At 38.1% G+C, this 26,103-nt stretch overlaps 1 protein-coding gene across 4 annotated transcripts in view; it reads right to left on the reverse strand.

Annotated features, from left to right (window-relative positions):
• Sbf2 (SET binding factor 2) overlaps positions 1-26,103 on the reverse strand; it is a 395,017-nt gene that overhangs the window by 314,626 nt on the left and 54,288 nt on the right. For all 4 annotated transcript variants that reach the window (XM_075971874.1, XM_075971873.1, XM_075971872.1 and 1 more), the window contains exon 2: positions 5,724-5,809. In XM_075971874.1, coding sequence (XP_075827989.1) covers positions 5,724-5,809 — 86 coding nt within the window. The remainder of the gene's footprint in view (positions 1-5,723; positions 5,810-26,103) is intronic.

Genomic DNA, 26,103 nt, shown 5'->3' on the forward strand with positions numbered 1-26,103 from the left:
CTTACAGGATCTCTGACTTCAAGGCCACCCTGGGCCACACAAGATTGAATCTGTCTAAAAGAGAAACAGCTCACACAAAAGTGATCCCAGCACTTGGGATCCCATGCCTTTAATCCAAGCACTAGGGAGGTGGAGACAAGGGTGATATGGCAGGCAGAGAGATGAATATAAAGGGGAGGAGACAGGAACTCAGTAGAGTATGGAGTTTGAGGATTTGTGGAGACAGGATCTCACTCTTGAAGATTTGGTAGAGGTAAAAGATCTCTCTAGTGGTTGGCTGTTTTGCTTTTCTGATCTTCAGGTTGAACCCCAATATCTGTCTCTGGGTTTTTAATATTTGCGCTACAACCAATGGTAATAAAACATATTCACTGCATACAGGACATCCCACATCAGCAACCAAGTAAGTAGAGCTAAAATTAAGAAAAAAAAAATCTGTCCACAAATTTAAGAGTTCCTGCAATTCTGCCTCAGGTTCGATCATTTGCTAGGACAATTCACAGACTCAGGAAAATATTTTAATTACATTTAATAGTTTATTATACAAGATATAACACAAAAACAATATACCACAAAGAATAAATTAGTGACATTTAAAAATCAAAGGTGGGTGGTAAACTGCTGGCCTGACTTTACTCCCTGGGATCCGCATGGTGGAAAAAGAACTTACTCTTTCACGTTGTCCTCCACTCTCTATGTGCATAACCCTCTCCTCTGTCTCTTCATTTGTCTTTCTGTCTCTCTGTCTTTCTGTCTGTCTCCCCCCACATACAAACACACAGAGGCATGCATGGTAAATAAATAAATGCAATTTTAAAAAGAAAAATAAAATGTTGTTAAGCTGGTATTTGGCTATAATTCCAAGATTCTTGGACGGTCAAGTAAGGAGAACTGTAAGTCCCAGACCAACTTGGGCTACATAGTTAAGTTTAAGGCCAGCCTAAACTGGATAACAGACTTGTCTTAATTAGTCAAATAATTAAAGTGATCAGGTAGAATAATAATGGAAAGATGTTTAGAATCTGCAAAAACACTATAGCAAAGAAAAACTGTTCATTAAATTTATTCTCTTTTCCAAAGCACACATCTAGGCTTTGGCTGTTATCCTTTACTATAGCTAATGGTATATGACTGATATCTGACTAATAGCATGTAAGTTCAAGTGATATACACATTGCCTTCAAGTATATCCCTAAACACACTTTTATTATCTTCCATGCATTCTCTTAGATTTCCACCAAATGAACAGTTGATTTCTAAAATAACCTACGGACTTCATTTTGAAGATGAAAAAGTGTACTCCTACTTAGCCCATTTATTATCCTTAATGTATGTAAAGAGAAAAAAATAGCCATGACAAGCCATTACAACTTTCAGATTTTACCTTTAGGTCAGATTCAATGAAAGAGCACAGAAAAGAATGGGGCCTGAGCAAGTGCAGAAGGGCCTACAAAGATGAAGTGATGGGCACGTCAGATTAAGAAGGCTGATTGCAAGCAACATAAATTTATAGTGGGCTAGGCCTATGTAGTTCTGCATCTTTCTATTCTAAGATTTCAAAGCATCAGATTTAGCTGTATCCAACATGGCAACAAAACTTTGTCTAAAGCAGATTCTGAGAGCAGTACTGAAATGGCTGACGAGAGAAAAAATATATTCTCTATCATAAATGATTAACAATGCTCCTTAAGTAGAACTACAAGTAACTGAAATTCTAGCACAGAGTAAGTAAATGACTTAGCATGTGAGAAACTGATCACAAAGATGGACTACATTCTCTTCTTCAGAGATAGTTACAGAAAGAATTAACTATTTAGATGCGCCTCCTAGACATCATTAGATTCCCTGCATGTGGTTTCATTACTTCAAAGGAAAAAAAAAAGGAGTGAAAATCAAAACTATGACTACCACTACTACTTTCTATCCAGATATATACAATTGTTTTGCTTTAAATATAACTTTTAAAATTCTTTTTATAGTCCTTACTATGTTGTAAAACCATGTCTTCTCATTGTACACCAAAATTCCTATGTCTGTACCCTGATTCTAACAGGATCAAGTATCCTTCCACACGTATTTCACATCAAAAACTCTACTGACTTTAATTACGTTTATCACCTAGCTTCCAGCCTTAACACACATGGTTTAGATGAAACTAGACTATATTTTGTAATTTTTTACAGTTGTTTCATATATTTCCAAACCTCTTTGTTGGTCATATTATCCACATATTTTTATTCTAAATAATAACTTTCACAACTAGCTCTTTATAACTAACTACATGCAAAAACTTATATATGTTCACCTACTACACTATATCTTCTTTGATAAAGAAATCATAACTCCAAACCTTAGTTAACTCTAATTCTAGTAAGCTCTCATTCTGCTGTCATGAATATTTCTTCAAAATAAGGAGAAAAAATAAAAATTTGCTTATATTCTTTCTTCACTCGGTTCCCTGCCCACAATATTTAAATGCACATATTTAGATGGCATTTTATAACTTGCTCCTCTGCCCTCAAGGAGCATCTCACACTGGTCTACCTCTCCTATGTTATATTTTCAGAATACTGAAAATGGATTTTACTTCTCTTTTCTCCAGGGCAAACTTACAGAACATCAAATTCATATTAGACAATCAAATCACTGGTGAATAATTTAAATAACTGAATTAATTTCTTTAAAAGTTCAAATTTAGAAAATTTGAATGCTTACTTTTTAAACCACAATTTTTTTTCAAACATTTTAATCCTCAAAGAAAATGAGATACACTCCAAATGCCTCACTAAAGGCTTTCTGTGACTATTACCATGAATTTTCTGACTAACAGCATAAAAGGTAAACTTCAGAGACAAGGCATCTTTAAAAGGAGCTAGTGCCAAAACAATGCTATTTTCCTGATGTGCAAGACCTAGCCAATAAAAATATTTGTTGCTATAATTCTACATAGATTGTTAGCCATAGAATACCCCTAAAAAACAATTCTCTAATGTTCTTTGAAATGCAGTTACTAAAATTAACTTTCAACTTTATTTATACGACTGTCTGTGGCTTTGTGCATACCTAAAAAGCATGAAAAAAAGACAAAAATATCCCAGAACTGGAAAAGCAGTTATTATGTTTGGTTCAGTTTATTTTCATATTTTTATTTTTAAATCTATCCAAATTAAAGCTCATCGTCTCCAAACAAAAGCAGGCAAATTCTTCATATAAAAATGGAAAGAATAAATTCAGCATCCTCTATTTATTAGTGAGAAAATGTGTAAGATCCTTCTCTACGGATTACAAAGTTTATTATTCAGGTTAAACATCTAACCCTCCATTTAGAATTTAAGTTCACCGTGTGTGTTGCCTGAGAAGTAGAGATAGCAACAAAAAACAATTTAAATATATGTTTTCTGATCCCATATTTGCCTCAAATAAGGTAAGCTGGTCTCTATTCAACAGCACAAGCTATCTTTTGGATATAATCTGGCTTCCCCCCAAGACCGGGTCTGAAAGGTAGTGGTAAAAGTTTTAAGAAGTAGGAGAGAATAATCTTTATGAAGGTCACTGGAGGAAAGAGTTATTTCTCATAGGACCCCTGGTAGTTCTTATAGGAGAGTGGTTATAAAAACAGAGGGCCTGGTATCACTCACTCTGCACCTATGGCTTCCTCCTGCACGGGCTCCACCATTGCACCCCACACTACAGAGACAGCTACTCTGTTTGAACGTTCAATTTTAAAAGTCATGGGCTATATAAACCTCTTTTTCATCTTGAGCAGTTATCTTTCAGATTCTATTTTTCCACTAGAACACAAATACTACCACAGTTTTAAAATGTCACTTCTAACTAGATGGTGGTAGCACATGCCTATAATCAGTCCCAGCACTAGGAAGGCAGAGGCAGGCAGATCTATGTGAGATCAAGAACATCCTGGTCTACAGAGCAAGTTCTAGGCCAGTCAGGGCTGTTATGCAGACAAACCCTGTATGAAAAAAAAAATTTAAAAAGTCACATCCAGAACACTGTATCTTGACTGAAACTAATAAACAAAAGACTGAAATTGGATACTAGCTTTGCTACATCCTACCTGTCAGACTTCACTGAAATTGCGTAAACTACCTAAGTCTCAGTTTACTTATTTGTAAAATAATACACTACCACCAATCATCTAGTCTTTATGACTTCCTCCAATTATTTATAACTATTAGTTATTAACCTTAATGTTACATGCTCAAAGTCATTCTACCGTAGAAATGGTATGAAGTGATTTTCATGTGTATCATCAATAAAGAGACTATCATAACAAACTTTTTAGAAATTGAGACAGATCACTTTTGACATCTTTCTTTTTGCTACTGTTCGAGTTACAATCACACAGTACATCAGTTATCTAAGTCATGTTGTTCATATACGGAATAATATACCTAATTTATGCAAGGATAGCATAAGGCAATAACAGTTTAAAACTTACATCAAAAATTAGCAATAATTTATTCAGTTTTTTTAATGAGTTTCAATATTTAAAGTGAAATTTACTTTGTAATTGACAAAGTACAGGCACTAACAAATCAAAGTTGGAAAATTTCTAAAGAATAAAAAAACTGTGGGAAAAGTGCTTGTCACGTAAGCCAGAAGACTGGGTTTGATCCCCAGAAACTAGATAAAAAGCCAGATGCCATGGCACTCCTTTACAATCACAGCACCTGACTGTGAGATGGTGGCTTAGACGGGAGAGCCAATCAGCCTGGAGTACGCATCTCAGCAGCTACATGACGCAAGACCCTTCACCTCTAAATCAAAGTAGGAGAGAACTGACCCCTGAAAAGCTGCCTTCTGACCTGCACACAGGCACTGAGGCACGCAATGCAATATGTTAAATATTTCTAAAGTATTAACTAGTTTCCAAAGTTCTGAAATGCTATGCCAAGAAGTCACATATAAAACTACGCTTTGTTTACCTATGGTACCACCATTCCACTTACAGAAAATTCCATCAAGACCCCAAAATTTGCCCTTCCAGTCACTAAAAGGAATGTTGAAACAGTTTTAAAACATTTATAGCAGAAAAGCCTGGTTATTCAAACAGTAAGACCGATTATTGGCTTGTGGAGGCATGTGGGAGAGGGAGAGACAAGAATGCAAGCAGCTTTCCAAAAAGTCACTTTCCTTGGATCCTCACATTCCTTTCTGTTTTCAAAGCCAAAATTTCAGATTCACCTTTTCTATCCTCTTTATATTAGGCTGGATTATAAGAAGTAAAACTAAGCACTCAATGAAGTTGAGAGTCATCTGCTAGGATACAAAAACTTAAAATTTTCAACATGTTTTACTCCTAATGGATATTGTTGAACCATGCTAATAAGAAAAGAAACAATACAGGGTCTAGAGATATACTCAAAGCATTGGCTAATCTTGCAAAAGACTTAGGTTTGATTCCCAGCACCCAGATGGTGGCTCATGATTGTCTGTAATCCAACTTTATTAAAGAATCGGAGAAATTCTTCTGCTTCTGGATATATTAAAGATCAATAATCTGTAATGCTTGCAAGAACTTTAAATGGGGAAAAAGAATAGTATAACAAACATTCCATAATTCATATAATCAATTATTTCTAATAACAGTAAACAATAAAATTATTAAATAGGAAAAGTACCATAGTATAAGCTAAAATGTAGCAATTTTTTTAAAAAAGAGGACATAAGGATAAAGGCATGCCCGCATGCCACCAACTTACCAATTCAATTCCCTGTGGGAAAGGCGTGTCATCCCAGTCCTGCTGTGGGAATCTCTGAATTATTTTCCCCAGACCTCCTCCTGGCCCTGTTGATAAAATCAAAATGAATCACTTATAAGATAGTATAAAATCCCGAATGAATACTCATTATACTACTATTTATTTCCAAAAAAAAAGATTTGAACAGATAGAGTAAGCATTTCTTAAGTTTTAAGAAACAAAGACACGTGCTTCTAAAATAACAGACAGTTCCTACTCTAGCAGGAACTGACAGAGGTTCACCAACACAGGAAAAGCTAAGAAAAGTTGAGAGGCCACATCATGGCAGTGACAGCCATCCACATCCCAATAAAAAAAAGTAATTTTAACTGGCAAGTGAAATGGTACTGTTAGCACCAAATCTCAAGTATAGGTTATAAGTACTGTTATGTGTTCATTTTTAAGGCTAGCCTGAGACCTTACCATCATTTAGGCAGAGTTCTCAGTATCAGTACTACTGACATCTTGGGCTAGGTGATTCTTAAATGTGTTAGGTGTTAAGTGAGGGGAACGCTACCTTGAGCACTTGTGGTGTGTTTATCAGCATCCTCAGTGTCAACTCATTGGAACACAACACTTACCATCTCCTTAGGGAAGTTATTATAACCAAGAATGAAATGTTTCCAAACATTGTCAAATATCCCAGGACTAAAAAATCACAGATCTATACAATAGATCAGATGTTATAAAACTAGCCTGTGACAAAGAATGGATCAATTTAAAACTGAACTTTAGGAATATAATCTGTAAGAAAAATGGAGATATAAAATACATGCTAGATCTAAGTTGCTTTTTACATTCTCTCCCCCAGCTCCTGAGTGATTGAACCGGTTGCCTCTCACGTGCTAGTCAAGTACTATCCCACTAAGCCATTCCCCTAAACCCTGCTTTTTGCTATAGCTCTGGTTCAATACCCAGGATTGAAGAGCCAATTAATTAAGTAGTTAATTAATACTAGTTTGTTTTAATTATGTCCAATTTGACTCTACCTTCTTGGTAGAGTGTGACTTTTGAAATCTCTCCAGAAGCAACAAACTGTTTACTGATTTCACAATATATAGTGTTTCAATAACATGATGGCTTAGATTGAATTGTTGACACATTTATAAATGCACATCAAAATGTAATTTATGAGTGGTAAGACTTCTTATTTGAAGACAGAAATTTGGTTAGGAAGTATAAATCAAAATGGGAAAATGATCTTTTATTCTAAACAAAATGTACAAAGAAGCCAGGTGTAGTAGTAACTGCCTATAATCACAGCATGTCTGAAGCTGAGGCAGGAGAATTACAAATTCAGGGTCAACCAGAGCTACACAAGGAAACTTACCCCTCCACACAAAAAGAAAGCAATAAAGTTTTGGTTATCAAATAACAAATAAGTAAATTGCTGTTACTGACACTTTGAGGAATTTAATGAGGCACCTATAAAAGCTAAACAAATATTTTTTTATTTCTGTTTGATTTTGTGGGTTATTCTGAATATTTAAACTGACTTCCCAAGTTTATATTTAAGTTGAATAACCACCATATGGTAGCGCTGATTGTGTTGGAAAACCTGAGACGACATTTTTCATAGAGAAGACTGACAGATTTCTATTTTATATCCACAAAAGAGTGGGTCATGTCAGTTAAAGTAAATGCAGAAGTACCTCCTACTTGGACTACCTATTAAATGAATCAAGGATGACAAGAAAGAGAAAGGCAGAAAATCCTCAACAGAAAACTAAGCACTCAGTGAAACAGTGCTTAGCAGATAAATACTGTACCCTGATAAAATGGAAAAGAGAGGAAGCTGACATTTATCCAGGCCTTTGTGCTTTCCTTTCCAGCTCCTACTCTCCCACCCAACCAAAAATTCAAGAACTATGATTACCAAAAGGAATCTGTATGCCCTTTAAAGGAATCAGGGGAAGAAGAGCTAGAGAGGATAACAGAGTGATTGAAATAGTCTTCTATGAAAAGATTATGAATGCATACTAGACAAACTACCTAAAACAAATGTAGAAAAGGTGACATAACATAACCTCAGTCAGACTGTTTTCTTTCTCTTATGTTGGGTGAAGCTCTTTCATTTGGGTACCGGTAGAGCTGTAGGTATATGTAGGCTAGCCACAAAGGTTACTAAATAGTCCTCAACCCTTGGCAAAGTAGCCATTCTGGCCTTAACAGATGATCTTAAAGGTGCCAAACACTCTATACAGCTACCAAATACTAAATTATGGAGATGCTAGTGTCTATGAGGAAGATAAACATCTTCAAAGAACTGAACAGAGAGTAGGGATTAAGTGGGTTGAGAAACTAATACTCTGCTCCATAAAAGTGTATTTGGTATTTATTTTTTTAACAGTTGATAATATAACTGACTGCATTCTATATGCTTAGAATGCATATGTATTCTGTTTGGTTACAAAATCTTATACCTTGAAAACGCTATTCTAAAACATAATTTATTAAAACATAAATGATCTGCCTCTGTGATACAATTATCTAAACAAATCAGTGGTTGTCTATAGGATACCTATTGTGTCCATCTAGCTATATCTATGAAGGGAAGTAGTTGTGTTCAAGAGCACAAGTTTATACCATTCAGCTCTCAGTCTGCATAATCACTAACACATTATTATGGTTACTGTTTCACTTTACTAGAATGATGAAATAATTTAAGTGACTTTGCTCAGATACTATCCATAGTTTCTGGCATATTTTAGGTACTTAAGATATTTGTTGAATACAATAGTAGATATATAAGGGTACCTTTAACCAGTCAAGAAATTTATGATTAAAATTATCTGGATATAAACAATATTTTAGACAATCAGATTCTTCTTCTAGAAAATTTGGGGAAAAAACAAATCGAAGAAAATGTGTAGCTAAAAAGATATATTAAGAGTTCCTCATTATCCAGGTAGTGGTGGTGCATGCCTTTAATCCCAGGTTAAGATTGGGAGGCAGAGGCAGGCAGATTTCTGTGAGTTCAAGGCCAACATGGTCTACAAGAGCTAGTTGCAGGACATGCTCCAAAGCCACAGAGAAACCCTGTCTGGAAAAAGAAGAAGAAAGAAGAAAGGAGGAGGAGGAGGAGGAGGAGGAAGAGGAGGAGGAGGAGGAGGAGGAGGAGAAGGAAAGGAAGGAAGAAGAATGAAGAAGGAGGAGGAGGAAGGAAGGAGAAGGAGGAGGAGGAGGAGGAGGAGGAGGAGGAGGAGGAGGAGAAGAAGAAGAAGAAGAAGAAGAAGAGGAGGAGGAGGAGGAGGAGGAGGAGGAGGAGGAGGAGGAGGAAGGAAGGAGAAGGAGGAGGAGGAAGAGGAGAAGAAGAAGAGGAGGAGGAGGAGGAGGGAGGAGGAGGAGAGGGAGTGGAAGGGGGTGAGGGAGGGGGAGGAGAAGGGGAGGAAGAGGGGGAGGGAAGGGGGAAGATAAAAGGGGAAGGGGAAAGGGAAGAAGGGGAAGGAAAAGAAGAGGAGGAGGAAGAAGGAGAAGAGGAGGAGGAGGAACAGGAGGAAAAGGAGAAGGAGGAGGAGGAGGAAGAAGGAGAAGAGGAGGAGGAGGAAGAGGAAGAAAGGAAGAAGGAGGAGGAGAAGGAAGAAGGAAGAGTAGGAAGACGTAGAAGGAGGAGAGGAAGGAGGAGGAAGAAGAAGGAGGAGAAAGAGGGGGAAGAAGAGAAGGAGGAGGAGAGAAAGAAGGGGAAGGGGAAGAAGGGGAAGGGGAAGGGGAAGAAGAAGAGAAGGAAGAAGAAGGAGAAGAAGAGGAGGAGGAGGAAGAAGGAAAAGAAGAAGAGGAGGAGGAAGAGGAGGAAAAGAAGAGGAGGAGGAGGAAGAGGATGGAAAGGAGGAGGAGAAGAAACAGGAGGAGGAAGAAGGAGGAGAAAGAGGAGGAAGAAGAGGAGGAGGAGGAGGAGAAGAGGAAGAGGAGGAGGAAGAAGGAGGAAGAGGAGGAAAGAAAGAAAGAAAGAAAGAAAGAAAGAAAGAAAGAAAGAAAGAAAGAAAGAAAGAAAGAGTTCCTAATTAAAGGAAGTGGGAAGACAGGAGAAGCTGGTGAGAAAGGAGTGGAAATGATATAAACACAGTCCTCATATACAAAATTCTCAAAAATTTTTAAAAATTAAATCAAAAAAGGATTTGGGCTAGGTGTGATGGAACGCACCTTTAATCCCTATTATTGGAGGCAGAGGCAAGCAAATTTTTCTAAACTTAAAACCAGCCTAGCTAAAGCTATACAACAAGCCTGTTTTTGTTGTCTAAATAACAACAACAAAATTTGTTCAATAAATCTCATGTATGAGCTGATGATATAACTCAGACGAGCATCTGTTTAATATGTACAAGTCCCAGGTTTCAATCTCCACCACTAAAAAAAAAAGACCTCAGGCAACCGCAGGAGTTGACATGTTCAAGTAAAGGCACAGAGCAGAATGAGAAGTATTGTCAACTGACAGAGATTTCTCAAAGGAGCATTACACACATATAGAAAGAAAACAAATGTCATCAAAGACTGCATAGCTCTCCAGGTTCTATCTCCACTACATTCTGAAAGCACTATGGCATCTTACAGCAAAGAGCTAAGCTATACTTAAAATACTTCTCCATTACTTAACATAGTATGGGTCTATATTTCCATTGGGAATACAAACTAAACCACACAGTAAGAGGCACTTTTTGAGATCAAACTGCCTCAAACTGTTACTCTGGAAACAATTACATAAAATGATGATCTATTTTTAAAAATATTTAAAAGAAAGGTTAACAACACATGGTAACTTTGTTCAAATATCTGAAGAGTTGTTGTATAGAAAAATATATATCAGGGAAGACCCAAGGCAAAAGGAGGCATTGAGCCAATACAAAGAAAGGACAAATAAAGTTCAAATGTCCAGCACCCATGTAAAAATCCAAGTGTGGCAGTGCATGCCTGTAATCCTAGCACTGGGGAGGTAAAGACAGGGGCATACCTGGTCTTCCTGGCTAATCTTAATTACTAACATTCAGGTTGAGTGAGAGACCTGGCACATAACAAAAAATATATGGCAAAGGATAATTGAGAAAGATTTGGGATGTCAACCTCTGGCCTCCACATGTATGTGTGCATACTTGTGTACATGCAAGCACACATATATGCACCCCACACACAACAAAATGAAATGCCACCAAAAGCAATTACCATAACTGGAGTTGCAGTAAAGACAATCAGCTTTGGACGCTGGAGCAATGACTTAGTGCTTAAGGAGCACTCGTTCCTCTTGTAGAAGGCTTAAGTTCAGTTCCCAGTACACACATGGCAGGTCATAACCACCTGTTAACTCCAGTTCGAGGATTGAGTGCCTTCTGGTTTCCTCAAGCACCAGGCCACACATAGTACACATGCATATATAAAAGAAAGGCAAGCATTCATACATATAAAACAAAATAAATATATCTTTTTAAAAAACTAAGCTAGCAAGTTTTATGGTTTAAAAAAGAATCAGCAGATTCAATGGAAAGAAGACAAATGTGGAAAATAGAATATAATAATTCCCTTATTCAAGATCTTCTGTGATGTGCAAAGGAAAGAAGGAAATAGCAAGCTCTATACGCTACCTCTGAGAGGGACAGAGGCAAAAGGACAGAGGCAGAAAACCCATATCAATCTCTGGCTTCTGTGCACACACGGGCAAGTGTACCTCATAAACATGTGCACAAATGCATATACCATACACACCAAAAAATTAAATACACAAATAAGTAAATAATCAAGTTTAAGTTAAAGATAGAATGCAAATTAATTGGAAGACTGGATGCAATAAAGGTAACAACTTATTCCATCCAAAACAATGATTCAATGAATTCCTAATCAAACTTTCGGTGGGAATCAGGAGACACAGTTCAGTGGTTGAGTGCTTGTCTAGAATATGCAAGGACCTGGATTCAATCACCAGCACCACAAGATAAATAAATTGATTAATTAAAATGAAAAAAATATGATTTTTTAAGAGAAATTAAGAAGTTCATTCTAACATTGTTATGAAATTCCAATAGGTTTAAGTAGTCAAAAATATTTTTAAAAACTAAATCAGGACCATCTAACTACAAGACCTACTATAAAGCTTTTACAATAAAGATAATGTGGTACTGAAAGACAGATATGTATTCATATGCATAAAAAATTAGAAAAAGAGCCTGTGGCAGAGGTTCTTATCTATTCATGCTGGCAGTGGCCCCTTCTTGGTGATCATGTGAAGCTAGAATCTGAAATTTGGCAACCTGAGCAGAACCCACATCTACTGCCTCTAATCACGAACTCTTACTTGGGGAACTCTTACTAGCCTGTGATGGTTAGTTTTAATTGTCAACTTGACACAACCTAGAATCAGAAAGCTTCCATGTGGGTACGCCTGTCAGGTTGTTTTGATTGCCTGAAGTGATGTGGGAAGACCAACCCTAATTGCTGGCAGCACCTTCTGGGTAGTAGCCCAGATAAATGAGAATGAAAAAAGAAAAGTTTTTGCTATCTCTTTTTTCTTTTAAGATTTTTGTGTATGTACTGGCATGCATAGCATGCATGTGCAGGTGCTTGTGGAGTCCAGAAGAGGGTATTAGATCCCCTGGAGCTGGAGTTACAGGCAATTGTAAACCACAAGACATGGGTATGGAATCCAAACTCTAAAAGAACAACAAGCACTTTTGATGACTGAGGCATCTCTAGCTCCAAGATTTTTGTTTCTTATTGCTTAGCCTTTACTCTCACTGGAGTATTCATCTACTTTGTTCCCTGCCACTGCTGATTCCTCTGATGATATTAGAACCAACAGCTTCTTCAAGCTCCCAGCATGGACTAAAGACAGCATCTCTCCAGAAATCCTTCAGACCTTCATCACCAGATTGGGACTACTGAGACACCCAGCCTCAGAAATTTAGTAACTATTGGATTCTCAGACTATCTGATGTGAGACTCTGACTGCATAGTATAAGCCAATCTAATAATTTAAATATATATTCAATCTGTTCTGTTCCTCTAAAGAATCCCAACTAATACACAGCCTTCACGTAAATTTGTAAGCAGAATTTAAGTGTGTTGTGCACACTAAAGAGCTGCATTTCCTAAGGAAATGAGTGCAGTAGGGAAGGTAAACTTTCTTGTTCTTCATAAATCAAAGTAAGAAAATATTGAGGCAAAAAGATATTGAAAAGAAATGACGAAGTGAGGAACGAGATTTAGAAACTGATAATTAAGACATAATTAAACAAAGCATTTTGTTGTCCTCAAATAATGAGATAACCAAGATAATGAATCAAACAAATATTTTAAAAAGAAGACATTCCACTGAAACCCTAAGTGACGGTAACAGAAAGTAACCAATAGGTGGTGACAGATTGTTCAGATGCCACCAAGCTAAATTTTCACCTTGTTATTCTAATGACAAGAGAGCTAATGTCTTCATCAAATTACAAAAGCCAAACACTGCCATTTGATACTGCAATGGAAGACTGAAATAAATCCTGATTCAGCTCAGCTATGTATTCCTGGCCACTGGAAGAAGAAACTCATGCTCTTCTCTTTGCTTATGAACTAGGTTAAAGGTGAGGTGCCAGTACAGAGTTGAAATAATTTCAACTGCATGCCCAAAACACTGTTGAGCATGAAGATAATATGGATGAAAACATGAAGCAGGAGATCAAAGAAAGAATAGAAAGGACATAAAAGAACTTAAGAAGAGCATTAAAAAGCTCAAAGGCAGGAAGCAGTCAGATGGTAATCAGGAGTTGAGTATGGCTCTTTTCCAGGTGGCTTTCCTGAGGGAGAATCCTGGTAATGTTCTTGGAGGAATGCCTGGAATGGGAGGGGGCATGCCTCTAATGGCAAGAATGCCTGGCCTCAATGAAATTCTTACTGATCTAGAAGTTTTTGTAGCCATGGATCCAGAAGTTATGGTAGCTGTCTTCGCTCCAAATGTGTTCCTGGTATTAAAAATAAAAAGTAAAAACTCCTAAAAATAAATAAATAAATAAAGTAAAAGCTCCTGACAAAAGCTATTTCAGGAAGAAAAGATTGCTTTAGCTCACAGTTCCAGGTTACAAGTCTATCAGAGCAGGGAAGTCATCTTCAGGGAGCTGGTCACATTGTATCCATCATCAGAAACAGAGAGCAATTAATGCACACATGCTCATGCTCAGTTTTTTCACTCCTTATAAAATTCAGGACTCACAGCCTTGAGAATGGCCCCACGCACAGTGGGTAGGTTTTCCCACCTCAAGATAATTCCCTAGAAACAAGCCTACAAACCAACCTGACAGACAATCCCTCATTGAGACCCTCTTCAGGTCATCAGGATTGGTGGCAAGCACATTTACCTGATAAGCCATCCTGTTAGCCTGACTGCTGTGAAATATTATTTTGAGATGTGTTACATTCATTTACACTGTGAAATATGTCTAATAAATATGCAAAGATGTGTTGTATTCTTTTTTTACTTTTATCGAGCTCTACATTTTTCTCTGCTCCCCTCCCTGCTCTTCCCTCTCCTTCAACCCTCCCCCAAGGTCCCCATGCTCTCAATTTACTTATGATATCTTTTTATACATCCCATGTAGATTAGATCTATATATGTCTCTCTTAGTGTCTAAGTTCTCTGGGATTGTGATTTGTAGGCTGGTTTTCTTTGGTTTATGTTTAAAAAACCACTTTTGAGTGAGTAATGTGATATTTGTCTCTGGGTCTGGGTTACCACACTCAAAATGATGTTTTCTAGCTTCATCTATTTGCCTGCAAAATTCAAGATGTCGAGTTTATTTTTCTGCTGTGTAGTACTCCATTGTGTAAATGTACCACATTTTCCTTATCCATTCTTCGGCTGGTTTCCCCTTGATTATTTATTAATAATATAGGTTATTTCCAGGTTCTGGCTATGACAAACAATGCTGCTATGAACATAGTGGAGCACATGTCCTTGTGGCATGATTGAGCATCCTTTGGATATGTACCCAAAAGTGGTGTTACTAAGTCTTGAGGAAGGTTGTTTCCTAATTTTCTGAGAAATCGCCACACTGACATCCAAGAGGGCTGTACCAGCTTGCATTCCCACCAGCAATGTAGAAGTGTTCCCTTTTCCCCACAACCTCTCCAGCATAAGTTGTCATCAGTGTTTTTGATCTTGGCCATTCTTACAGGTATAAGATAGAATCTCAGAATTGTTTTGATTTGGCATTTCTCTGATGACTAAGGATGTTGAACATTTCCTTAAGTATCTTTCAACCATTTTAGATTCCTCTGTTGAGAGTTCTCTGTTTAGGTCTGTACTCCATTTTCTTTTTATTGGATTATTTGGTCTTTTGATGACCAATCTGAGTTCTTTGTTTATTTTGGAGATCAGACCTCTGTCTGACGTAAGGTTAGTGAAGATCTTTTCCCATTCTGTAGGCTGCCAATTTGTCTTGTTGACCGTGTCCTTTGCTTTAAAGAAGCTTTTCAGTTCCAGGAGGTCCCATTTGTTACTTGTTTCTCTCAGTGTCTGTGCTACTGGGGTTATATTTAGGAAGTGGTCTCCTGTGCCAGTACGTACAAGTGTAGTTCCCACTTTTTCTTCTATAAGGTTCAGTGTGTCTGGCTTTATGTTGAGGTCTTTGATCCATTTGTATTTGAATTTTGTACATGGTGATAGATATGTGTGTATTTTCATTCTTCTACATGTTGACATCCAGTGATACCAGTGTCATTTGTTCAATATGCATTCTTTTTTTCCCATTTGATATTTTTTGCTTCTTTGTCAAAAATCAGGTGTTCGAAATGTGTAGATTAGTATCTGGGCCTTCTATTTGGTTCTATTGGTCCTCCTGTCTGTTCTTATGCATTGCAATACCAGGCTGTTTTCAATACTGTAGCTCCGTAGTAGAGTCAGGGATTGTGAGGCCTCCAAAAGTTCCTTTATTATACAGGACTGTTTTGGCTATCCTGGGTTTTTGCTTTTCCATATGAAGTTGAGTATTGTTCTTTCAAGGTCTGTGAAAAATTTTGGTGGAATTTTGATGGGCATTGCACTGAATCTGTAGATTGCTTTTGGTAATATTGCCATTTTTACTATATTAATTCTACCTACCCAAGAGCATGGGAGATCTTTCCACTTTCTGGTGTCTTCTTCAATTCCATTCTTAAAGATTTAAAGTTCTTGTCATACAAGTCTTCCACTTGCTTGGTTAGAGTTACTCTGAGATATTTTATAGTATTTATGGCTATTATAAAGGGTGATGTTTCTCTGGTTTCTTTCCTAGCCCTTTTATCATCTGTGTACAGGAGGGATACTGATTTTTTTCTTTTTAGTTAATCTTGTATCCTGCTACATTACTGAAAGTGTTTATGAGTTGTAGAAGTTCCTTGGTAGAATTATTGGGGTGACTTATATAAACTATCATATCATCAGCAAACAGTAAGAGTTTGACTTTTTCTTTTCCAATTTGTATCCCCTTGATCTCCTTTTGGTGTTTTATTGCTCTAGCTAGGACCTCAAGGACTATATTGAATAGATATGGAGAGAGTGAACAACCTTGTCTTCTTCCCGATTTCAGTAGGATTGCTGTGAGTTTCTCTCCATTTAGTTTGATGTTGGTTGGTGGCTTGTTGTATATTGCCTTTATTATGTTTAGGTATGTTCCTTGTATCCCTGCTCTCTCCAAGACCTTTATCATGAAGGGATGTTGTACTTTGTCAAAAGCTTTTTTGGCATCTAATGAAATAATCGTGTGGTTTTATTTTTCGGTTTGTTTACATGGTGGATTATGTTGACAGATTTTTGTATGTTGAACCATCCCTGCATCTCTGGGATGAAGCTGACTTGATCATGGTGGATGATGGTTCTGATATGTTCTTGGATTTGACTGGCCATGATTTTATTGAGTATTTTTGCATTAATGTTCATGAGTGAGATTGGTCTTTAATTCTCTTTCTCAGTAATGTCTTTATGTGGTTGAGTATCAGGGTAATTGCAGCCTCATTAAAAAGAGTTTGGCTTGGGGCTGCAGAGATTGCCTGTTCAATTCCCGGCAACCACATGATGGCTCACAACCATCTGTAAAGAGGTCTGGTGCCCTCTTCTGGCCTGCAGATATGCACACAGACAGAATATTGTATACATAATATAAATATTTTTTTAAAAAAGAGTTTGGCAATGTTTCTTCTGTGTGGAATAATTTGAGGAATATTGGTATTAGTTCTTCATTGAAAATATTGTAGAATTCTGAGCTGAAACCATTTGGCCCTGGGCTTTTTTTGGTTGTAAGACTTTTGATGACTGTTTCTATTTCTTCAACAGGTATAGGTCTGTTTAATTTGCTTATCTGGACTTGATTTAATTTTGGTAAGTGATATTTATCCAGAAAGTTGTCCATTTCCTTTAAGTTTTCCAATTTTGTGGAGTACAGGTTTTTGAAATATGACCTGATGATTCTCTGGATTTCCTCCGTGTCAGTTATGTCCCCCTTTTCATTTTCTGATTTTGTTAACTTGGATATTCTCTCTGCCTTTTGGTTAGTTTGGATAAAGGCTTGTCTATTTTGTTGACTTTCTTGAAGAACCAACTCTTTTTCTCATTGATTATTTGTATTATTTTCTTTTTTTTGCTATTTTGTTGATTTCAGCTCTCAATTTGATTATTTCCTGTTGTCTAATTCTCTTGGGTGATTTGCTTATTTTTGTTCTAAAGTTTTCAAATGTTCTGTTAATTCACTAGTGTGGGATTTTTTCCAGCTTCTTTATGTAGGCATTTAGTGCTATGAACTTTTCTTTTAACACTGCTTTCATTGTGTCCCATAAATTTGGATATGTTGTGTGGTCATTTTCATTGAATTTTAGGAAGTCTTTAATTTCTTCCTTTATTTCTTTCTTGACCCATTGATGATTCAGGTGAGCATTGTTTAGTTCACTTAAGTTTGTGGGCTTTCTGGAATTAGTATTGCTGTTGAATTCTGGTAAGAAACATTGTATTTGTTGAGGTTTGTTTTGTTACGGAGTATGTGGTCAATTTTTGAGAAGGTTCCATGAGGTGCTGAGAAGAAGGTATATTCTTTTATGTTTAGATGGAATTTTCTATAGATATCTGTTAAGTACATTTGAGTCATAACATCCATTAGTTCCCTTATTTCTATATTCATTTTTTGTCGGACTGACTTGTTTAGTGATGAGAGGGGAGTGTTGAAGTCTCCTACTATTAATGTGTGGGGTTTAATGTATGACTTAAGCTTTAAAAGTGTTTCTTTTACATATGAGGGTGCCCTTGTATTTGGGGCATAGATGTTCAGTATTGAGATTTCCTCTTGATGGATTTTTCCTGTAACTAATATGAAATGTCCTTGATTTTAGTTTGAAGTCTACTTTGTTAGATATTAGGATAGCTGCACCCACTTGTTTCTTAGGTCCATTTGATTGGGATATTTTTTCCCAACCCCTTACTCTGAGACAATGTCTGTCTTTGAGGTTGAGGTGCGTTTTTTGTTTTTGTTTTTTCGAGACAGGGTTTCTCTGTGGCTTTGGAGCCTGTCCTGGAACTAGCTCTGTAGACCAGGCTGGTCTCGAACTCACAGAGATCTGCCTGCCTCTGCCTCCCGAGTGCTGGGATTAAAGGCGTGCGCCTCCATCGCCCGGCGAGGTGTGTTTTTTGTATGCAGAAGGATGGATTCTGTTTTCATATCCAATCTGTTAGCCTTTGCCTTTTTATAGGTGAGTTGAGTCCATTTATATTAAGGGATATTAATGACCAGTGATTACTGTCTCTTGTTAGTTTACTTTTCATTGTTGGTGATATTAATTTGTGCTTTTTTCCCTTCTTTGGGATTCGCTGCTATGAGACCATCAATTGTATGTGTTTTTTGTTGGAGTAGCCAACTTCCTTGGGTTGGAGTTTTCCTTCTAGTATTTTGTGTAGGGCTGTATTTGTGACTAGGTATTGGTTAAATCTGGTTTGGTCATGGAATATCTTGTTTTGTCCTTCTATGGTGCTTTAAAGTTTTGCCAGGTATAGTAGTCTGGGCTGGCATCTGTGATCTCTTAATGTCTGCATAACGCTTGACCACGACCTTCTGACATTCATTGTCTCCAATAAGAAGTCAGGTGTAATTCTGATAGGTCTGCCTTTATATGTTACTTGGCCTTTGTCCTTTGCAGCTCTTAATATTCTTTCTTTACTTTGTATGTTTAGTGTTTTGATTATTATGTGGCGAGAGGACTTTTTTTTTTGGATCCAGTCTATTTGGTGTTCTGTAAGCTTCTGGTTTCTTCATGGGCATATCTTTCTTTAGGTTAGGCAAGTTTTTTCTTCTATGATTTTGTTAAATATATTTTCTGTGCTTTTGAGTTGAACTTCTCCTTCTTCTATACCTATTATTCATAGATTTGGCCTTTTCATGGTGTCCCATATTTCCTGGATATTTTGGCTTGTATTTTCTTTATTGTTTCTATTTCAGTTTTCAAGTCTTGAATAGTTTCTTTCATATGTTTATTGCTTTTTCTTCATTTTTTTAAAGGAATTCACTGTCTTCCAATTTTTTTTGTCTTCTCCATTTCTTAGAGGGAATTTCTCATTTCCTCTTTAATAAGCGTTTCAAACATTCTTCTGAAGTTATTTTTTAGGTCATTTTCTTCTGCTTCATCTATATTTGGTTGTTCAAGTCTTGCTATTGTAGGATCTCTAGATTTTACTGGTGTTGTGTTGCTCTTTGTGGTGTCGCGTGTGTTCTTACCTTTTCTACTCTCTTTTCCTCTAACAGGCGTAGTTGGGGCTTTCTGAGATTCTGTTGATTAATTTTCTAGGTGCCAGTGAATCCAAAGCTCGGATGATTGTTCCTCGTGGTATGGTCAGTGCCTCAGTTCTAGTTACCCCGTTGATCACTCTGTGTTCCTGGAGATTGCTCAGCGGTCCCAGGCTTTGCTCAGCTCCCTTGGGCCTACTTTGGCCTAGGTTACCAGCTTTTAACCTGTTCCTGTAAATCCTGGTCTGGATTCCCTCCTGTAGGGGTCCCTCCCTGGCTTGGAGTTGGTCCTGCAAAGGTCTCTGGCTTTGGTCTACTCTCTAGGAGTTCCCAGACTCAGGTGTGTCCAGACTTGCAGAGGATCTGGCTCAGGCTTACTCCCTCAGAGGTCCCAGACTCACACCTGGACCCACAGAGATCCCTGGTTCCTGCCTGCTCCCTTGGAGGTCTGAGATTCATGCTCAGACCAGCAGAGGTCCTGGGTCAGGCCTAGTTCCTTGGAGGTCCTAGACTCACGCCCAGACCCACAGGGGTCCTGGCTTAGGTCTACTCCCTTGAACGTCCCAGATTCACACCCAAACCCTCAGCAGTCTCTGGCTCTGCCTCACTTGCTCAGCCGTTACTCCCCTGTACCTGTTCTGGTGGAGTTCGCTGTCTCAGGTCTGCTCTGGACCAGGTCACTGGCTCAATCCTGGTCCGCCAATGTCTGGGGACTGGATCAGCTCTTGCTCCCCCATAGAGCTTGCTTTCTCAGGCCCACTCTGGCCTAGGTAGCTCGTGTTGCATTCTTTTATGTTGCATTTAACTCTTGGAAGCTGTGTTACTTTGCCTGTCTAAAATACCCTATTGGTCTAATAAAGAGCTTAACGGTCAATAGCTAGGCAGGAGAGGGATAGGCAGGGGTGCCAGATAGAATAGAAGTAGAAGAGAAGAAAGAGGAGAAAGAAAAAAGGACACCAGGGGCCAGCTACCCAGTCAGACATGGAGTAAGAAGTAAAGACCAGTATATAGAATAGAGTAAGGTAAAAACCCAGAGGCAAAAGGTAGATGGGATAATTGAAAAATACCTAGCTAGAAACAAGCTAAGCTATAGCTGGGCATTCATAAGCAAGAATAAGCCTCCATGTATTTATTTGGGAGCTGGGTGATGGGCCCCCAAAGAGTAAAATAACCAACTACACCTGCCTTTTTATTTTACTTTTTATTTCAATAAAATTACCAAGACTATGTTTTTTTTATCAGGGTCTGCATAACAAGTCAGAGTTCCAGGTTTTTGTTTTGTTTTTTTTTTGTTTTTTTTCCGAGACAGGGTTTCTCTGTGGTTTTGGAGCCTGTCCTGGAACTAGCTCTTGTAGACCAGGCTGGTCTCGAACTCACAGAGATCCGCCTGCCTCTGCCTCCCGAGTGCTGGGATTAAAGGCGTGCGCCACCACCTCCGGGCGAGTTCCAGGTTTTTACCGACTGTGGAAGTCTGAATGAGAATGACCTTGATAAGCTCATATATTGGAATACTTGATCCCCAGTTGGTAGAACAATCTGGGAAAGATTAGTCTTTCTTGATGAAGCTATGTCACTAAGGATGGGCTTTGAGGTTTCAAAAGCCCAGCCATTACCAATTAGTTCATCCCCCTTCCCTACTCTCTGTCTCTTTGCCTCCTGTTTGTGGATTAGATGTAAGCTCCTAGTTACTGTTCAAGTGCTATGCCTGTGTTCCTGCAGCCCTGCTCCTCACCAAGATGGTCATGGACTATAACTCTCTAGAACCATGGGCCCCCAATTAAATGCCTTCTTTTATAAGTTGCCTTGGCCATCGTGTTTTGTCACAGAGCCACTATGCCACTATGTGGTTAGGGAGAAGCCTGGTGCTAGAGAAATTCCCAAGAATCCACAAGGATGAACCCAGCTAATGCCTGAGACAGGTGGAGGAGCTGGTAAGGGGTCATAAGAGCAGGAGAGCTGTCCCTGACCCTCACCAGCTGCAGCACTCAGGAGGGTGGCCCCTGTACCTTGCAGGGGTACCACAATAGAGCTGGCCCTGAGGATGTTGGTGTGAGAGAGCAGACCCTGAGGGTGTGAAAGCAGAAAAACAGGCCCCATCCCTCAGCTCATTGCGGCAAGAGGTGAATTAGCCAGGACAGTGCTGGAGAGCTCACCCTGGTGGGCTGAGAACTGGCAGGAGGACCAACCCTGCAGCATCCCAGGCCCAGAACCAGGGTTATATATAATTTGACCCGCCCCAACATCCACCCCATCTATGATCTGCTGGAGCATGTGAAGGACCCTGACCTGCAGACCCAAAGCTACAGGATCTCTAAATCACAGGGCAACAATGGAATATCCAAGCAGAGGTCCAGTGAGGACCCAGCATCAATAGTATAGCAGAAACCAGAGGCCTCAAACCAGACCAATGAACACTTACAAACAAAGATACAAGGACAAGGGCTGGAGAGATGGCTCAGAGGTTAAGAGCATTGCCTGCTCTTCCAAAGGTCCTGAGTTCAGTTCCCGGCAACCACATGTTGGCTCACAACCACCTGTAATGGGGTCTGGTGCCCCCTTCTGGCCTTCAGGCATATGCACAGACAGAATATTGTATACATAATAGATAGATAGATAGATAGATAGATAGATAGATAGATAGATAGATAGATAGATAGATAGATACAAGGACAAACGGGTTGACTGCAAGACTCACTGTGTCACACTGTAGCTTCCATGACAAGATCTCTAAATTTTTCCCTTTTTTCTTTTCCCTTTCTTCTCTTAAATTTCATTTTATTTGGGGGCAGGGGTGTGGGGACTGAGGACAGATGCAAAGGGATGGGGAAATAAATGGGATCAAGATACATGATGTAAAAGACACATAGAATAAATAAAAAGCAAAAAAAAATACATCACCAATATTAGCATAAGACTATTTTCCCCCACAAGAAAAATGTCAAGTTTAAAGTATGCCATAATACATTCCTGACGTCAATTCTGCTCCTTTCAGACCATCCCATCCCTAGAGTTCACTTGGGACATTAGCATCACAGCTCATCCTATTCTCTTTCTCACCGAGACATCTACCACTCAGGAGATGACTTCAATAAGGGTACAATAATAGAAAACCAAACTTCTAGCATTTGGGATATATAGAATTAATGTATTCATCTTAATATGACCAAAAGAAACTTAATTTTACAATGTGCAAACAAACAGGGCAGTGGTGGTGTAAGTCTTTAATCCCAACATTTGTGGGGCAGAAACAAGCAGATCTCTGAGAATTCAAGGCCAGCCTGGACTACAGAGTGAGATCCAGGACAGCCAGGGCTACACAGAGAAACCCTGTTTCTCCACTCCCTGTCCAAAAAAGGTGAGGGTCATACTCAACGCAAAAATTTTATAAATCTTAATTTATAAAATTTGCTTTTGAGTAAATTAGTACTGTTTTTTTAAAAAATGCTATCTTCTTATTTTCCAGAAGAAAATTGTTGCTTGTGCAACAATTCCAAAATTATCAGAAACTCAAACCTCACCAAAATAAGTAGATCTAATTGTGTCTGTACAGACCTATTTCCAAAGGATAGGGGAAAACTGTTCATTCACTAATAGAAAGAATGCAGGAAGTCATTCTACAAAAGGCTTTCCTATCTGAGCTACTTAGCAGTTAATGAAAGGAGTCTATTTATTTCAAATGAAACAAGTCTTTTGTGGCTATTCAACAATGTAGGTAAGAATTTAATAAGATTTTCTAATTTCCCATCATCATCTCCTATTATTCAAAAGATTTATTTGGAATACCCGAGTTTACTTTTTTCACAAGTTAAAGTTAGCAAAGAGTCCATGAACTTTTACACAACTGAGTAAGATTTTTTTTTTCCTGAGACAGGGTCTCCTGTAACCCAGGCAAGCCTCAAAGTCACTATATAGTTGAGAATGACCTTCAATTTCTAATGTTCCTGCTTCTGCATCTTAAGTGTTGAGATTACAGGTGTATGCAATTATGACCAGTTTTACAGTGTTTGGAAAAGAACCTTAAGCTTTCTACATGCTAGTCAAACATTACCACCTAAGCTACACCTGCTCACCTGGCCAAGAATACATACTGAATACAATGCATAAAGAACAAAATATGTCACTAAAAAAATAAATCAGGCAGGCAGTTCTGTTATGGCCATGCCCATCACTTTCTACACAGTGTACTTGTACAGTACACTAAAATTGTTTTCTTCAAAAATAGCAGCATGCATAACATATTCATTAATGCTACAAGACTTTATCCCTTGTAAATTCATAATTCATTAGTATATAAGTCCAATCACAACTTAAAAGAGGAATTATCAAAACCAAGAAAAATAGTGTCAAAAGAATGTACGTTGATAGGTCAATGAGATGGGTTCAGTGGCTAAAAGTACTGGCCTGAGGACTTGAGTTTGAGTCCCACGGCCTGAAGTGAAAGGAGAAAAACAACTGTAACTTCTGACCACCGTACATGTGCCACAACATATGCCCACCTGCACTACAAGTCAGAGTTTATATATACACACACAATAAAATTTTTTAAAATATTATAAAGTTAAAACTAAGTATTGACCTGACTTCACAAAGCTGCTCAGACTGGACTATTTTACTGAATTAAAATGCCCTCTTTAACAACAATGAAGGAACTGAGATTGGCAGTGGTTGAGATACTGCTCCCAAAACTATGTTAGCTATCAATCTTTTTTATATAATTTTTTATTATTTTAAAAGCAATGATCAGTGTTTTGCCTGTATGGGTGCTTGTGTGAGGGTGTCAGATCCTCTGGAACTAGAGTTACAGACAGTTGTTAGTGCCGTGTGGGTGCTGGGAATTGAACATGGGTCCTCTGGAACAGCAGCCAATGTTCTTAACAACAAAGCCATCTCTCCAGTCCCCTACTATTACCAGTCTTTTTAAAGAAAACCTTATCAACTCACTTTCCTAAACATCCACTGAATGTGCTCCTCCTGCTATCATTATCTCTCCAACAATGCAAATCCTGACTGGACAGCAGCAGTTGCTGAGCCATCTCCTGGCTTCCCACTTCACTGCACTGCAACAGCTGCTAAAGTTTCTAGATGTGTGAAAATGAGTTCTGCAAAATCGAAGTTCATCATGATAATTCCCAAGATCAAAATCATTCCATGATTTCACACCGTCTACAAATATCACAGCTAGTTTTTCTCATTTATTTGTTTTTTGGGGGATTGAATGTTGTTTTGTTAATAGATTCTGTTAAATTCAGGATCTTAGAAATTGTCCAGGCTGGGCAGAACTTGCAATCCTCCTGCTTTAACTGCTAGAGTATGACAGACCTAGTTATGTTTCAAATAGAAACCAAGAAAAAAAAGGCAATGATTATTTAAGGAACATTTCTGGAAAAGCAGATTTGCTTACTATATCACAGACGTAAACTTAGTCATATGATCACACTCAATTCCAAAGTCTCTTAGTTAAATGACAACTGTGTTGGAAGAAAAAAAAACTGTGTCTAAACAAAGAAAACAGACATTAGGAGGCAACTGTCAGTTTCTACCAGAATTTTCTCTTAAACTGACAAATGTCAACAAAGCATACAGAACTATCTGTTAGCCAAGTACAGAGTGAACTCTAGAAATAAAGCCATGTGTTGTAGGGCTATGAGAGAGCTATCAACACAGAAAGGCCCTCTTGCTTACCCAATGCACATGTGCTCTCAAGTCTTTGCATTTTGCCCAATCCTGTGTGTATCATTTCTATGTGAAGGCAGAAACTGTCAACTCTGTACTGCACAGGCAGTTCCTATTACTAACATGCAGTATTTGGACACTTGTTCTCTATCAGATACAATACCAGGCTAATAGTCCTTTTCAAAGAAGTTAGCTCCAAAATGAATAGCTTAAAACTATTACTCTCCTGTCAAAGCCTGATATGTAACAAACCAACAGTAGCTTTGTGGATTATTCAGTAAAGTAGTTAATGATGGGGAAGGGTCTATGTGTTACTTTCATTGATTAATAAAGAAACTGCCTTGGCTTTGTGATAGGGCAGGATTTAGATAGGTGGAGTAGACAGAACAGAACGCTGGGAAGAAGGGAAGTAAGGTCAGACGCCATAAATCCAGCCGCCAGGTCAGACATGCTGAATCTTTCCCAGTAAGACACCACCTCGTGGTACTACAAGTTAAGGTGGTATACTTTAATATGCTAATTTCATATTAGCAACAAAACCAGCCAGTTACTGTATTTTGAACATTAGGAAATATAAATAAGATAAAGTAGCTTATACTTCAGGAAAATAGTCTATTATAACCTAAAACATGCAACCTCAAATTTTCATTAAGGTGTTATGATCTTAAATTTTTATGAGATGCATGTCCTACAATCAGCTTTACAAAAGATCTGGGTGATTACTGGCTTTCTGTCAGAAAATCTTACGTATTAACATGATATCATTCTGTAGGGAATCAATGTAGCATACTAGGGGATAGTGAACAAACAAAATTCTTAAATTATGGCAAAGAATCAAAAGGCTACCATAGCCAGGGAGGCAATATAGTGTTGCAACAGTACACTGCTGGCTATTTATGAGGCTCTATTAATTGAAGATTAATATATTGATCTAATTACCAGGTACCAGAATCTATTTCTAGCAA

The sequence above is a fragment of the Microtus pennsylvanicus genome, chromosome 5 (genome assembly GCF_037038515.1).
Source record: "Microtus pennsylvanicus isolate mMicPen1 chromosome 5, mMicPen1.hap1, whole genome shotgun sequence".
Taxonomy (NCBI): domain Eukaryota; kingdom Metazoa; phylum Chordata; class Mammalia; order Rodentia; family Cricetidae; genus Microtus; species Microtus pennsylvanicus.